Below are 14,703 nucleotides of genomic sequence, written 5' to 3'. Positions count from 1 at the left end.
GCACCGGTCCTCAGGAAGGATGTGCTGGAACTGGAGAAAGTCCAGAGAAGGGCAACAAAAATAATTAGGGGGATGGAGGACATCAGCTATGAAGAAAGACTACAAGCCCTGAACTTATTCTCTCTGGAGAAGAGACGATTGAGGGGGGATATGATATCAATGTACAAATACTGTACTGGCGACCCGAGCATAAGGAACAAACTATTCAGAGAAAGGAGATACAATAAGACTCGTGGCCACTCACTAAAACTAGAGGAAAGGCGGTTTAACCTTAAAGTGCGTAAGGGGTTCTTCACTGTAAGAGCGGTAAGGATGTGGAATTCTCTTCCACAAGCAGTCGTATCAGCAGGGAGCATTGATAGTTTCAAAAAACTGTTAGATGGACACCTTAAAGACCACAACATACAGGGGTATACAATGTACGGCTAAAAGCAAACACACACACACATCATAGGTTGAACTGGATGGACTGATGTCTTTTTTCAACCTCACTAACTATGTAACTATAAAAAAATGAAGGATTTACGCTATTGGCAGGATCAACATATGTTAAAACTATGTTTATAAAGGGCAAACAAATGCTGTTGTGGTAATGCTAGTAACAGGCTGCAGCATATGTAATTCTTGGTTTTTCCCTATAGAGCTTCTTTATTATTACTAGATAGGATTTTAAACCAAAGTGCATGTACTTCCTGACAGGGATCTTCTCTTATTGGTCTCTTTCAGTTTGTTAAATATACTTTTTAATGCATTTAGTTATATCTGTTCAATAAGTGCAAAAAATACAAGTTGATCCTTTTCAAAAGACGATCACAAGTTCCCTGTTCACTAAGTTTTATCAGCCCTGCTTATTTCACCTCTGTGAAATTACAGAACACCATGTAATTTACAGTGCCTTGAAAAAGTATTCATACCCCTTGAAATTTTCCACATTTTGTCATGTTACAACCAAAAACATAAATGTATTTTGTTGGGATTTTTTGTGATAGATCAACACAAAGTGGCACATAATTGTGAAGCCGAAGGAAAATGATAAATGGTTTTCCAAATGTTTTACAAATAAATATCTGAAAATGTGGTGTGCATTTGTATTTAGCCCATTTACTCTGATACCCCTATCTAAAATCTAGTGAAACCAATTGTCTTCAGAAGTCACCTAATTAGTAAATTGAGTCCACCTGTGTGTAATTTGATCTCAGTATGTTCTGTGAAGCCCTCAGAGGTTTGTTAGAGAACCTTAGTCAACAAACCGCCTCATGAAGGCCAAGGAACACACCAGACAGGTCAGGGATAAAGTTGTGGAGAAGTTTAAAGCAGGTTAAGTTATAAAAAAAAAAATATCCCAAGCTTTGAACATCTCATGGAGCACTCTTCAATCCATCAATAGAAAATGGAAAGAGTATGGTACAACTGCAAACCTACCAAGACTTGGCCCTCCACCTAAACGGACAGGCCATGCAAGGAGGGCATTCATCAGAGATGCAGCCAAGAGGCCCATGGTAACTCTGGAGGAGCTGCAGAGATCGACAGCTCAGGTGGGACACTCTGTCCAGAGGATAACTATTAGTCACGCACTCCACAAATCTGGCCTTTATGGAAGAGTGGCAAGAAGAAAACCATATGAAGTCCCGTTTTCAGTTTGCGAGAAGCCATGTGGGGGACACAGCAAACATGTGGAAGAAGGTGCTCTGGTCAGATGAGACCAAAATTGAACTTTTTGGTCTAAAAGCAAAACCCTATGTGTGGCAGAAAACGAAAACTGCGCATCACCCTGAACACACCATCCCCACCATGAAACATGGTGGTGGCAGAATCATTTTGTGGAGATGCTTTTCTTCAGCAGGGACAGGGAAGCTGGTCAGAGTTGATTGGAAGATGTCAGAAAAATTAATTTTACATGCGCTCCCAGGTCGCAAGATGCCTAGGCGCAAGACTAGTAGTAACGGTGCCACATCCTTAGGAATGGAAATGGAAAGACAAAAAGGAAAAAGTGGACTTTACTGGCACCAGTATTAAAAGGTATACATTTTTATTAAGAAACTCACAAACGTTAATTCAGAAGAAAACAGGTTGGAAGTGAAGTATAGACAAACAATAACATACATGTATACAATAAAATAAGGCGCAAGCCTCAAAGCGGTGTGCAAATTCTGTCACATAGCACAATGTACAGTATCAACAATTAAGATATCACAAAGTCATATTTGATTGGAAGATGGATGGAGCCAAATACAGGGCAATCTTAGAAGAAAAACCTGTTAGAGTCTGCAAAAGACTTGAGACTGGGGCAGAGGTTCACTTTCCAGCAGGGCAACGACCCTAAATCTACTGCCAGAGCTAAAATGGAATGGTTTAGATCAAAGCATATGTATGTGTTAGAATGGCCCAGTCAAAGTCCAGACCTAAATCCAATTGAGATTCTGTGGCAAGACTTGAAAATTGCTGTTCACAGACGCTCTCCAGCCAATCTGACAGAGCTTGAGTCATATTGCACAGACGAATGGGCAAAAATGTCACTCTCTAGATGTGCAAAGCTGGTAGAGACATCCCCAAAAAGACTTTCAGCTGTAATTGCAGGTAAAGGTGGTTCTACAAAGTATAGACTCAGGGGGGCTGAATACAAATGCACGCCGCACTTTTCACATATTTATGTATAAAACATTTTGTAAACCTTTTATCATTTTCCACTTCACAATTATGTGCCACTTTGTGTTGGTCTATCACATAAAATCCCAATAAAATACATTTACGTTTTTGGTTGTAACGTGACAAAATGTGGAAAATTTCAAGGAGTGTGTATTTTTTTTTAAGGCACTGTAGATGAGGAGAGGGGGGGAAGTGTTTTGTACTCCTAAAATTTTTCCTGTATACTAGGGTGGCACTGCTCTTTCATATACATGGGTATAGTGGGTGAGTGTTATCACCCTAGGGCAGGAAGTGTTATTGGCGAGAACACCAGTTGAAAAAAGTCTGAAAAGTAAAAACAAATGTAGTTTCCACATCGAATGACTAGTAAGTTGCAATATATGAGATTTTTTGGCCTTGTTGCTTGTGGTTTTTTAATGCTGAGTTCCCATTTAGCTGCGTTCATTGGAAAGGTCGTTTACAGTACAGTAAAATGTCATCAACAATAGACCATTCAAAATAATGTAGAGAAAGTTGCTGAGAAAAGTTTTACATTTTTCTGAAGGAGTTTGAAGCATGATTGATTGATATTCCTAATGTTTCCTTTTCTTGGCAGGAGCCCAGGTTGACCAGTCCGTCTTTGAAGAACTAATACAAGAGAAACTTCCTGAGCTGGCTGAGCATATAACTGACTTATCCACACTGGCTTCCATATCTTTGTCATGGTTTCTCACCTTATTCATCAGTATTATGCCCCTGCAGAGCGCTGTGAACGTTGTGGACTGTTTCTTCTTTGATGGAATTAAAGCAATTTTCCAGATTGGACTGGCCGTTCTAGATGCTACCGCTGTGGAGTTGTGCAACAGTAAAGACGATGGGCAGGCCTTAATGATTTTAAGCAGGTTGTTTATTCTGCTACCCTTTTTTCTCATTTCCATTTATAAACTGATGAAATGCAATACTAGTTATTTTTGTAGCAAAATTATGCATACAATAGGTCTGCATTACTGAAATGTGTTGTTGTATGGACTGTGCCCATAGTAAGCTGGCCAATACTGGCTTCAGAATCTAAAAGAAATTTCAATTGTGCCTTACTATCACTGTTAAATATTATTGTATTGCCATATAGTCCTCCAAGGACAAACAATACACTAACAGTATATGTACTTCTTTAAAGATTTTTAGAGCATGTCAGGAATGAGGAGAGTCCCTTGCCACAGATTGGAAACTGGCATAGTGTGCTAAATAATGAGCAGGAGGCCTATCCAATTACAGAAATTGCAGATTTAATACGAGATTCATATGAGGTATGTGTTTTAAGTCATAAAACTATAAAAAAAAACATGCTGTTAGTGTTTTAAAAGTCATAATTTGAAAGCAAAAGTGATTGTATCTAATGCAGGGTCTTCATGGGGCCCTGTACAACTTTCCTAACAGGGCTCCCCCACCACCTCGCCTACATTGGGGGGAGCGAAACAGCGACACTGATTTTACCCCCTTACACCCCCAAAAGTAAAATAAGTCCCACTTCCTGGGCCCCTCTTTTGACCTGATGGGGCCCAGGGAAATGCAATTTAAGTCCTGGTAAACAAGTAGGAGTGGAGATGTGGTCTAATAAATTTCATTTATTCATTTAGGAAGAAATGAACAAAAAAGTTGCCTTGGGTCCCCCTGTTTAGCTGATGGGGTCTAGGCCCAGTACAAAAAGGCCAGTTGTACTGCCTCATCCGTGCCCTGTTCTCATGTATCCATTGTTGATAGAACTTCATCTGCTAAAAAGTAATCAATATATGCCTGCAAGTCTTATTTTTTTTTTTGCTAGGGACTTGTAGTTCTATACAGATAAGCATCCACATGTACGTAATAATTTGTAACATTTAACAGCTGGTCAAACACTCTTTTATAGATTTATTTGTTTGTTTCCAGAAATTTGGCAACAATTCTGTGGAACAAATTGAGAGCTTACGTTGCAAGCATAGGATCCGTGTGCTCCAAAACCATGAGGACACTACAAAGCAGAATGTTGTAAGTATGCTGCTGTATAGTATATTATTTTATCAATCGGTCTATCTACTAACACTGCATCACATCTTGGGCCTCCGCCTCATTCATTAAGTTTTTTACCATCAATTTATATTGCAAGAGACTGCTTTCCAATTTCTACTTCCTAACCTTGATGTGTCTTTTTTAAATCCTTCCTTTTCCTATGATAGTTTTTGGACTTCCCTTTTAGCTGTCTTCCTCTGGGCTCAGTTAGTAATACTTTCTTGACAGGGTACAGTTCTAAATCTTGCTCATCAAGACCTGCTTAACCACTTTACCACCGGAGGATTTTCCTGCTAAAAGACCAGGGGTTATTTTGCGATTTTTTACTGCGTGACTTTAACGGACAATCGCGCGGTCGTGCGACGCTGTACCTAAACGAATTTCACGTCCTTTTTTTCCCACAAACAGAGCTTTCTTTTGGTGGTATTTGATCACCTGTGCGATTTTTTGATCACGCGCTATAAACAAAAAAAGAGCGTAATTTTTGCAAAAACAACAATATTTTTCACTTTTTTTTATATGAAATTCCCCCCAAAAAAAATGTAAAAATCAAAATTTTTTAAAATTTTCAGCCAATTTGTTTTACGCTACCTATGTTTGGTAAAAAAAAATCGCAAAAAGCGTATTTTGATTGGTTTGCGCAAAAGTTATCACGTTTACTAACAAAGGGAAAGATTTTTGTCATTTTTGGTGTTTTTTTTTTTAACGAGTAATGGCGGCGATCTGCGATTTTTTTTTTTTGCGGTACTGCGACATTGCGGCGGACAGATCGGACCCTTGACTGACATTTTTGACACTTTTGGGGGTACCAGTGACATTACTGCAGTAATCAGTGCTATATATATGCACTGTTACTGCAAAAATGACACTGGCAGGGAAGGGGTTAACAGTATTGGACAGGGAGGGGTTAAGTGTGTCCTAGGGGCGTGTTTCTAACTGTGCAGGGACAGGTCTACTAGTGTAAAAACAAAGATCAACAGTTCTACATAGTAGAACTGTTTGATCTTCACTTTTACACTGGGAGAACTGACAGGCGGCTTGTTTACACAAGCCGCTCTGTCTTTCTCCCGCTGTACCGGCGATCGTAGTGTGACCGGCGGACATCGGGGTCCGCCAGTCACACTCCTGCACTCCTCCGTGAACGAGCCGAGGCGGGCGCGCGCCTCAGCAGGCGCGCGCCCGCCCGCTATTGGCTCTGGAAGGAGTGACAGGCGAGCGACGTAGACCTACGTCACTCTGCCTGGCCGGGGCCGACTGCCGCAGTAAATATACTGTGCGCAGTCGGCAAGCGGTTAACATAAATTTTTAAAGAGAAACTCCACTTGCGTTGAGAAAAAACATTCCCTCTGAGTGAGCTATGTACACTGCAAGGATTTTAACAAACTTTGTTGCAACTTCCTCCTTTTTGTTGTAATAGAGAAAAAGCTGTTTGTGTCCATGTGCAAATAAAATGTAAAAGGGCGTGATTTTTAATCAGTCAGCTGCTGCTCTTGCTGTGTTCTAATGGGGAAAGTTGCAGGGCCTGCATCTCTTTAGATTGGATTTCCCTTTGGGAGTATCTCGCCAAAACTGACATTCTTGTTACAGAAGATGCCCAAAATCTGACTTGTATCTTAGTGCAGACTTCTGAGAAAATTAGTGAGCCAATCACACAAGCAGGAACTTGCCTTTCTGGGGGCGTTCTGTACACCATTTTTGTACAGAACACTTCCAGGTAGCTATATTGCACAGCACTGCAGATAGAAAAGGAAGGTTCATTTCTAATAACATTCAATTCCAATTCAATTACAATTTTACTTTTGTCGAAATTGGGTAGGCTATATTATTTTTTTTTTATTTGCAATTTTTTTTCCCATGAAAGTGGAGTTACCCTTTAACAACATCAAAGTCCTTAAACAGCCAATAGATAAGTTGTCTCTGTAGCACCACTATCTTCAATTTAAACTTTTAAAGGCTAAGTTCCTGCCGTATTTAGGGTGTAACATGTTCAGCACTTGCACCTTAGAAAGAAAATAAAAAATGCACATTTTTTTACCTGCAAAAATGTGCATTTTTTTTTTTTTTTCAAAAGGTGAACTTAACCTTTAACCACTTTACCGCTGAGTACCGTAGTACTACTGCGGCAAAGTGGCTCGTTATCGTCTGACGACGTAGACCTACATCGCCAGACTCCTCCCCCTGTAGGCGGCGCTCGCGCGCCGCCGGAGGCGCGCTCCCGCTGTTTTGATTCACAGCGGGAGTCGGGCCAGGGGAGGAGCAGCGGCGATCGCAGCTCCTCTGCCCCAATCGTCGGGGAATCCAGTTTGGAGATCCGCCCGCCTGTGTAAACAGAGCGGGCGGATCTCCTCAGTGACAGGGAGTGACAGATCGGAGTGTTCAGCATAGCTGGACATCCGATCTGTCCCTGTCTCACACAGTCACCTCCCCCCCCCCCCACACGTTAGTAAGCACCAGGCATACATTAACCCCTCCCTCTCCAAAAAAAATTAACCCCTTCCCTGCCAGTGTCATTTTTACAGTAACAGTGCATATATATAGCACTGATTACTGCAGTAATGTCACTGGTACCCCCAAAAGTTTCAAAAATGTCAGTCAAGGGTCCGATCTGTCCGCCGCAATGTCGCAGTCCCGCTAAAAAAATCGCAGATCGCCGCCATTACGCGTTAAAAAAAAAAACACCAAAAATGACAGAAATCTTTCCCATAGTTAGTAAACGCAATAAGTTTTGCGCAAACCAATCAAAATACGCTTATTGCGATTTTTTTTTTTTACCAAACATGGGTAGCAGAAAACAAATTGGCCAAAAATTTTAAAAAAAATTGGTTTTTACATCTATTTTGGGGGGAATTTCATATAAAAAAATGTTAAAAATATTGTTATTTTTTCAAAATAAACGCTCTTTTTTTGTTTATAGCGCAAAAAGTAAAAATCGCACAGGTGATCAAACACCACCAAAAGAAAGCTCTGTTTGTGGGAAAAAAGGACGTAAATTTCGTTTGGGTACGGCGTTGCATGACCGCGCAATTGTCAGTTAAATTCGCACAGCGCCGAATCGCAAAAAGTGGCCCAGACGTAAGACAGCAAAATGCTCTAGTGGTAAAGTGGTTAAATATGTATCGGTAAAGGCATTGCAATCATTTTAGTGATGTAGTGCACCACAATATATGGTAGAATGTTACTGGGTGTTGTGATACACCGTAACACATGCACATTCCATTCCTCTGTGTTGGTGTGTCATTGAAAATGAATGGCATAGTAATGCACTAAAGCAGGTGTAGGCAACCTTAAAGAGTTGGAGATCTACCTGAACAACATGGAAGAAGTCAAAGATCTCTGGGCACAGTATCGCCTCCTCACACCTCATTTGAACCTCTAATTGCTGCACTACCGTGTCCTATCACAATTTTTTATGTATTGCAAGGCAATCATGGGTTTAAATCAGGTGGGGAGATGGCAACATATCCCCTCCTCACCACCTGTCAAACTCACTCAGATCGCTTTTCAGAGGAGCAGCAGTGTCTGCTGCACTTGTGAATGAGTCCTTAGTTGCATTTGGCAGCAGCACCCTTATGGCTCATTCACACGTAAAGTTGGGGGTTGTAAAACCCTGGTGTACTCCCTGGTGCGTGCCTTTCTTCAAGGGGTTTGACATTTGCCTTAACCGGTGCAGTCTCGACCTCTACCACCTTGGGATCTGAACTTGGTGCTTTTATTCCTCCAGAAGCCTCCCTTTGCAAATATTCAGAAAATTCCCCTGCTTACGCTGTCCCAGAAGGTGGCCTTTTTTGGTGGCTATCCCCTCTGCTCGCAGGGTGTCAGATTTGGCGGCGTTATTTTCTCTCAGCCCTTAATTGGTGGTCCACAAAGATAAGGTGGTTCTTGCCCCTGTCCATCGTTCTTTCCTAAAGTAGTCTCTGATTTCCATTTCACTGGAGACATTGTGTTGCTTTCCCTTATGTCCCAGGCCTAAACATCCTAAGGAAATTGCGTTGCATGCCCTGGATGTGGCGATCCGGGTGTAATTGGCAGCTACGGAGTCTTTTCGGTAGCAAGACTCACTATTTATGTTTACGGATGGGCCAAGAACAGGACTGTCCGCTTCTTCTGCGACCATTTCAAGACGGATCAGACAGACAGTGACTCATTGATCAAGGGTCAGGTTCTTCTGTTCACTGTAATGGCGCACTTTACTCAGGCGCTTAGTGCTTCCTGGCTTTTGCGGCGTCAGTGACGCAGATTTGCAAGGCGGCCACTTGGCCGTCGGTGCACAATTTCACAAAGTTCTAAAAAATAGATGTGTTGACATCTGTGGATGCTTCCTTTAGCCGCAAGGTTTGCAGGCTGCTGTTTTGAGGGTCTGTTCCCTCTTTGGGGAAGTAATGTTCAGGTGGGCTCCAGTTGTTTTTTGTTGAGCTCCTGTTACCTGGTTGGCTAATGTTTAAGCCTTGGGAATTGTTTTGCTGTTCGCACACCTCATATTTGATACTGCTTTGGGATGTCCCAATGGTCAGGAATCCTGAGAAGCTGTGTCCGTCAATGAATGAAAGAGAAAATAGCATTTTTGACTTACAGTAAAATCCATTTCTCTGATGTTCATTGACAGACACAGCACCCATGCCTCTATGGAGTTATAATACTTCTGACACTGCTTGTAACAAAACTGAGTACCTATAGCAGAGAAGGGCAGTATACCTCCTGGGACTGCCCATAGGCATAGTCAAGTTATTTTTTTCTGCCTAATGTCCTACTCCTGTAGGTGGCAGTATTACCCAATGGTCAGGAATCCTGAGGAGCTGTGTCCGTCAATGAACATCAGAGAAATGGATTTTACAGTAAGTCAAAAATACAATTTTTACAAACTGTTGGAGGTCGCCATTAATACAGCTTACCAGTAGCAATAAATAGAGCCATGGCACTCTTGCGCAGTATGAAAAGGAGCCAACTGAAAAGCTGAACTTGTCGGAAGAAAGGTAGCTGGATCAGAGAGGAAAGAAGGTATTATCCCAGGGGGCTGCACTCAGAGGATGAGGGGATTTATTAAAGTACAGCTTTGCTAAAGGTAAAGTTGTGGTTTTTAAAAACCACGTTGGCTATTTCAGCGTTTCATATTTTCAATCATAGGTTCTCTTTAATCCTTTAGTGCACAGTTGATTTTAGAGTAGTGTGGGTTGATGTGGCTGCTTCAAAGCATTAGTGATCACATTCTTTTTTTATTTTTCCCCAAGCATGCCTTTGGTGATTGGTACCAAAGAGTTCAGCTTTTTTGTTTGTTAGAACACAGCACTTTATTTTGAAAATGCCACCGGCATATCGAACACTTGTGCTGCTTGCTGCAGGCATTCTTATTTTCGATGAGCTCATTGTTCAGATTTCCCTCTGCTAACTCTTTCCTGCAGATCATATTTGAGTAAGCAGTGGATTATTACTATGACCGCTAAACTTTACTTTACTGATATGGGGCTTTTGCCTTGCATATGTGACAAGAGTACAAGAAGTTATATTGAAGACTTGTTTCTCTCCATATACTTTATTGACATTTCTAAATTATATCCCAGATAGTATAAATTGGAAAGCATATAAATTATTGTTTTATAGCCTTTCTCGGCTTTGTTTGAAGTGACTGCTACAATACAGGAGAGGAGAAGGCTGTAAAACTGTATTTATTAAAAAAAAAAAAAATCAACTGATTCTCATTCAGCTGTCTAGAAAAACTTATGGTCCGGAGGTGTTAACACCACACATTCAGAAGTAATAAGGTGTCCTTTTATTAAACCAAGATATACTACCACGATATTGATTATCGTGGCTTATCTCCACTGTGCAGCAAATTTTTGCAGCTGTGATGAGGAAGATGCTGTGTTCCGTTTCCTTTCACAGCACAAGGAGAAGCAGCCAGTTAATGCAATTCAAATGGCCAGTTTATTAAGGTGTGATGAAAGTACCTGTGTAATTGATTTCCCTCTCTCCTTCTCCACCTCAGAGGTTGTGATAAGGGATGAGCTCAGGCGTGTCTGGATCTGAACCCACCTAAGTTTTCCAGCCAGGAAGCTATCACTACACAGTCATTCATAAGCAATTGAGGCTGTATACACACCCCTTGAATACATGTTGCTGTGAGGCAGAGAATGCCCCAGCCACTTCTTATTGGTTTTGTGCAGTGACAGCCTCCTGGCAGAGATAGCCTAGGTGGGTTCTGACTATGATCCAAACAGGCCTTGGCCATCCCTAGTTGTGATAGCAGAGAGAGAAGAGAGAAAAGGCTGCAATGTGGAGAGAAAGTAGATGAATGAACTCTGCTTCCACTATTCGACAGCCCCACTAAAAGTTGCCCTCCACTTTAGAGCAGTTCATTTTTATACGTGTATGTATATATATATATATATATATATATATATATATATATATATATATATACTGTAAGTGTGTGTGTGTGTATATACACTGAACAAAATTATAAATGCAACACTTTTTTTTGTTTTTGCCCCCATTTTTCATGAGCTGAACTCAAAGATCTAAGACTTTTTCTATGTACACAAAAGGCCTATTTCTCTCAAATATTGTTCACAAATCTGTCTACATCTGTGTTAGTGAGCACTTCTCCTTTGTCGAGATAATACATCCACCTCACAGGTGTGGCATATCAAGATGCTGATTAGACAGCATGATTATTGCACAGGTATGCCTTAGGCTGGCCACAATAAAAAGCCACTCTAAAATGTGCAGTTTTATCACACAGCACAATGCCACAGATGTCTCAAGTTTTAAGGGAGCGTGCAATTGGCATGCTGACTGCAGAAATGTCCACCAGAGCTGTTGCTCGTGAATTTGAATGTTAATTTCTCTACCAAAAAGCGTTTCAGAGAATTTGGCAGTACATCCAACCGGCCTCACAACCGCAGACCACGTGTAACCACACAAGCCCAGGACCACCACATCAAGCATCTTCACCTCCAAGATCGTCTGAGACCAGCCACCCGGACAACTGCTGCAACATTGGTTTGCATAACCAAAGAATTTCTGCACAAATTGTCAAACCGTCTCAGGGAAGCTCATCTGCATACTAATCATGTTCATCGGGGTCTCAACCTGACTGCAGTTCATCATTGTAACTGACTTGAGTGGGAAAATGCTCACATTCAATGGCATCTGGCACTTTGTAGAGAGGTGCTCTTCACGGATGAATCCTGGTTTTCACTGTACAGGGCAGATGGCAGACAGCGTGTATGGCGTTGTGTGGGTTAACGGTTTGCTAATGTCAACATTGTGGATCGAGTGGCCCATGGTGGTGGTGTTATGGTATGGGCAGGCGTATGTTATGGACGGCGAACTCAGGTGCATTTTATTGATGGTATTTTGAATGCACAGAGATACCGTGACGAGATCTTGAGGCCCATTGTTGTGCCATTCATCCATGACCATCACCTCATGTTGCATTATAATGCACGGCCCCATTTTGTAAGGATCTGTACACAATTCCTGGAAGCTGAAAACATCCCAGTTCTTGCATGGCCAGCATACTCACCGGACATGTCACCCATCGAGCATGTTTGAGATGCTCTGGATCGGCATATACGACAGCGTGTTCCAGGTCCTGCCAATATCCAGTAACTTCACACAGCCTTTGAAGAGGAGTGGTCCAACATTCCACATGCCACAATCAACAACCTGATCAACTCTATGTGAAGAGGATGTGTTGGTTTGCGTGAGGCAAATCGTAGTCACACCAGATACTGACTGGTTTTCGGACCCCCCTGGACCCCCCCAATACAGTAAAACTGCACATTTTAGAGTGGCCTCTACCAGCGCTTCACAAGTTGCCACTGGAGTCCTCTTTCACTCCTCCATGACGACCTCACGGAACTGGTGGATGTTAGAGACCTTGTGCTCCTGCACCTTCCGTTTGAGGATGCCTCACAAATGCTCAATAGGGTTTAGGTCTGGAGACATGCTTGGCCAGTCCATCACCTTTTACCCTCAGCTTCTTTAGCATGGCAGTGGCCATCTTGGAGGTGTGTTTGGGGTCGTTATCATGTTGGAATACTGCCCTGCGGCCCAGTCTCTGAAGGGAGGGGATCATGCTCTGCTTCAGTATATCACGGTACATGTTGGCATTCATGGTTCCCTCAATAAACTGTAGCTCCCCAGTGGTGACAGCACTCATGCAGCCCCAGACCATGACACTCCCACCACCATGCTTGACTGTAGGCAAGACACACTTGTCTTTTTACTCCTCACCTGGTTGCCGCCACACACGCTTTACACCATCTGAACCAAATAGTTTTATCTTGGTCTCATCAGACCAGAGGACATGGTTCCAGTAATCCATGTCCTTAGTCTGCTTGTCTTCAGCAAACTGTTTGCAGGCTTTCTTGTGCATCATCTTTACAAGAGTCTTCCTTCTGGGACAACAGCCATGTAGACCAATTTGATGCAGGGTGCGGCGTATGGACTTAGCACTGACAGGCTGACCCCCCACCCCTTTAACCTCAGCAGCAATGCTGGCAGCACTCATACGTCGATTTCCCAAAGACAACCTCTGGATATGACGCTGAGCACATGCACTCAACCTCTTTGGTCGACCATGGCGAGGCCTGTTTAAACCGCTGTACGATCTTGGCCACCATGCTGCAGCTCAGTTTCAGGGTCTTGGCAATCTTCTTATAGCCTAGGCCATCTTTATGTAGAGCAATGATTCTGTTTTTTCAGTTCCTTAGAGAGTTCTTTGCAATGAGGTGCCATGTTGATCTTCCAGTGACCAGTATGAGAGAGTGAGAGCAATAACACCAAATTTAACACACCTGCTTCCCATTCACACATGAGACCTTGTAACACTAACAAGTCACATGACACTGGGGAGGGAAAATGGCTAATTGTGCCCAATTTGGACATTTTCACTTGGAGGTGTACTCACTTTTGTTGCCAGTGGTTTAGACATTAATGGGTGTGTGTTGAGTTATTTTGAGGGGACAGCAAATTTACACTGTTAGGCCTCTTTCACATGGAGCGGACCGTTTTTCGATCCGCTCCGGCACTTTTTATTTTATTTTTTTCACGGACACGGATGACTCTTGTGTCATCCGGTCTGTATGTCCGCATATCATCCTATCCGTTTGCGGATGATATACGGACATAATTAATGTATGTCTATGGGATTGCGGATGTCAGTGGATGACACCGCTGACATCCGATTTTGCGTACTTTCCGTTTTTTAAACGGAAGAAAAATAGGGTTCTGTTCCGTGATGGTCATCCGCTGACATCCGCAATCCCATTGACATTCATTATGTCCGTATATCACCCGCAAACGGATGGGGTGATATACGGACATACGGACATACGGAACGCCCGTGTGAAAGAGGCCTTATAGAAGCAGTATACTTACTACTTTACATTGTAGCAAAGTGTCATTTCTTTGGTGTTGGCACATGAAAAGATATAATAAAATATTTACAAAAATGTGAGGGGTGTACTCAATTTTGTGAATATACTGTATATGAAGGCAACAAAAATAACCGAAATAAAAGACCTATTGGAGAAGGACAATGCATGAATAATGGTGTTCTTATAGACATTTCTGTGACACCTGTACCTGGGTTGATTTGTATAGACATAAATACACTTAGTTACAAGTAGGGTTGCACAGATACTGTTTTTTTTTTTTTTTTGTATCAAGTACCGATAATTTTAGTCAAGTACTCGCCCATACCGTGTACTGATAGCTTTGCCGTGCGATTTGAGCCTATACCAAATGAATGGACTAAAATCGCACTGCAAAGAATTGCATGCGATTTGAACAGGAATGCGTTGCGATTCCTGTCTGAATCGCATGTGTGAACCAAGGCTAAAGTCACGATGACAAGCCAGGGTACACACAGGAGCATCGGCGGGGAAACTGCATGCCCGATTGAGTCAGGAATCGCACCACATTTTCAAAGCACATGCGATTTTTTGCAGTGCAATTTGAGCCCATTGTATGAGCTCAAATTGCACTGCAATGGTATCGGTTTGGCACAGGTACGAGCGCAAAGGCTCT

At 42.2% G+C, this 14,703-nt stretch overlaps 1 protein-coding gene across 2 annotated transcripts in view; it reads left to right on the top strand.

The window, feature by feature from the left end:
- The window catches only part of TBC1D8 (TBC1 domain family member 8), a 160,674-nt gene that overhangs the window by 126,771 nt on the left and 19,200 nt on the right, over positions 1-14,703 (top strand). For both annotated transcript variants that reach the window (XM_082244615.1, XM_082244616.1), the window contains exons 13-15: positions 3,242-3,527; positions 3,803-3,932; positions 4,552-4,650. In XM_082244615.1, coding sequence (XP_082100741.1) covers positions 3,242-3,527; positions 3,803-3,932; positions 4,552-4,650 — 515 coding nt within the window. The remainder of the gene's footprint in view (positions 1-3,241; positions 3,528-3,802; positions 3,933-4,551; positions 4,651-14,703) is intronic.

Source organism: Pelophylax lessonae, assembly GCF_965119305.1.
Source record: "Pelophylax lessonae genome assembly, chromosome: 2".
NCBI classification, from domain to species: domain Eukaryota; kingdom Metazoa; phylum Chordata; class Amphibia; order Anura; family Ranidae; genus Pelophylax; species Pelophylax lessonae.
This window is presented reverse-complemented; position numbering and strand designations above follow the sequence as displayed.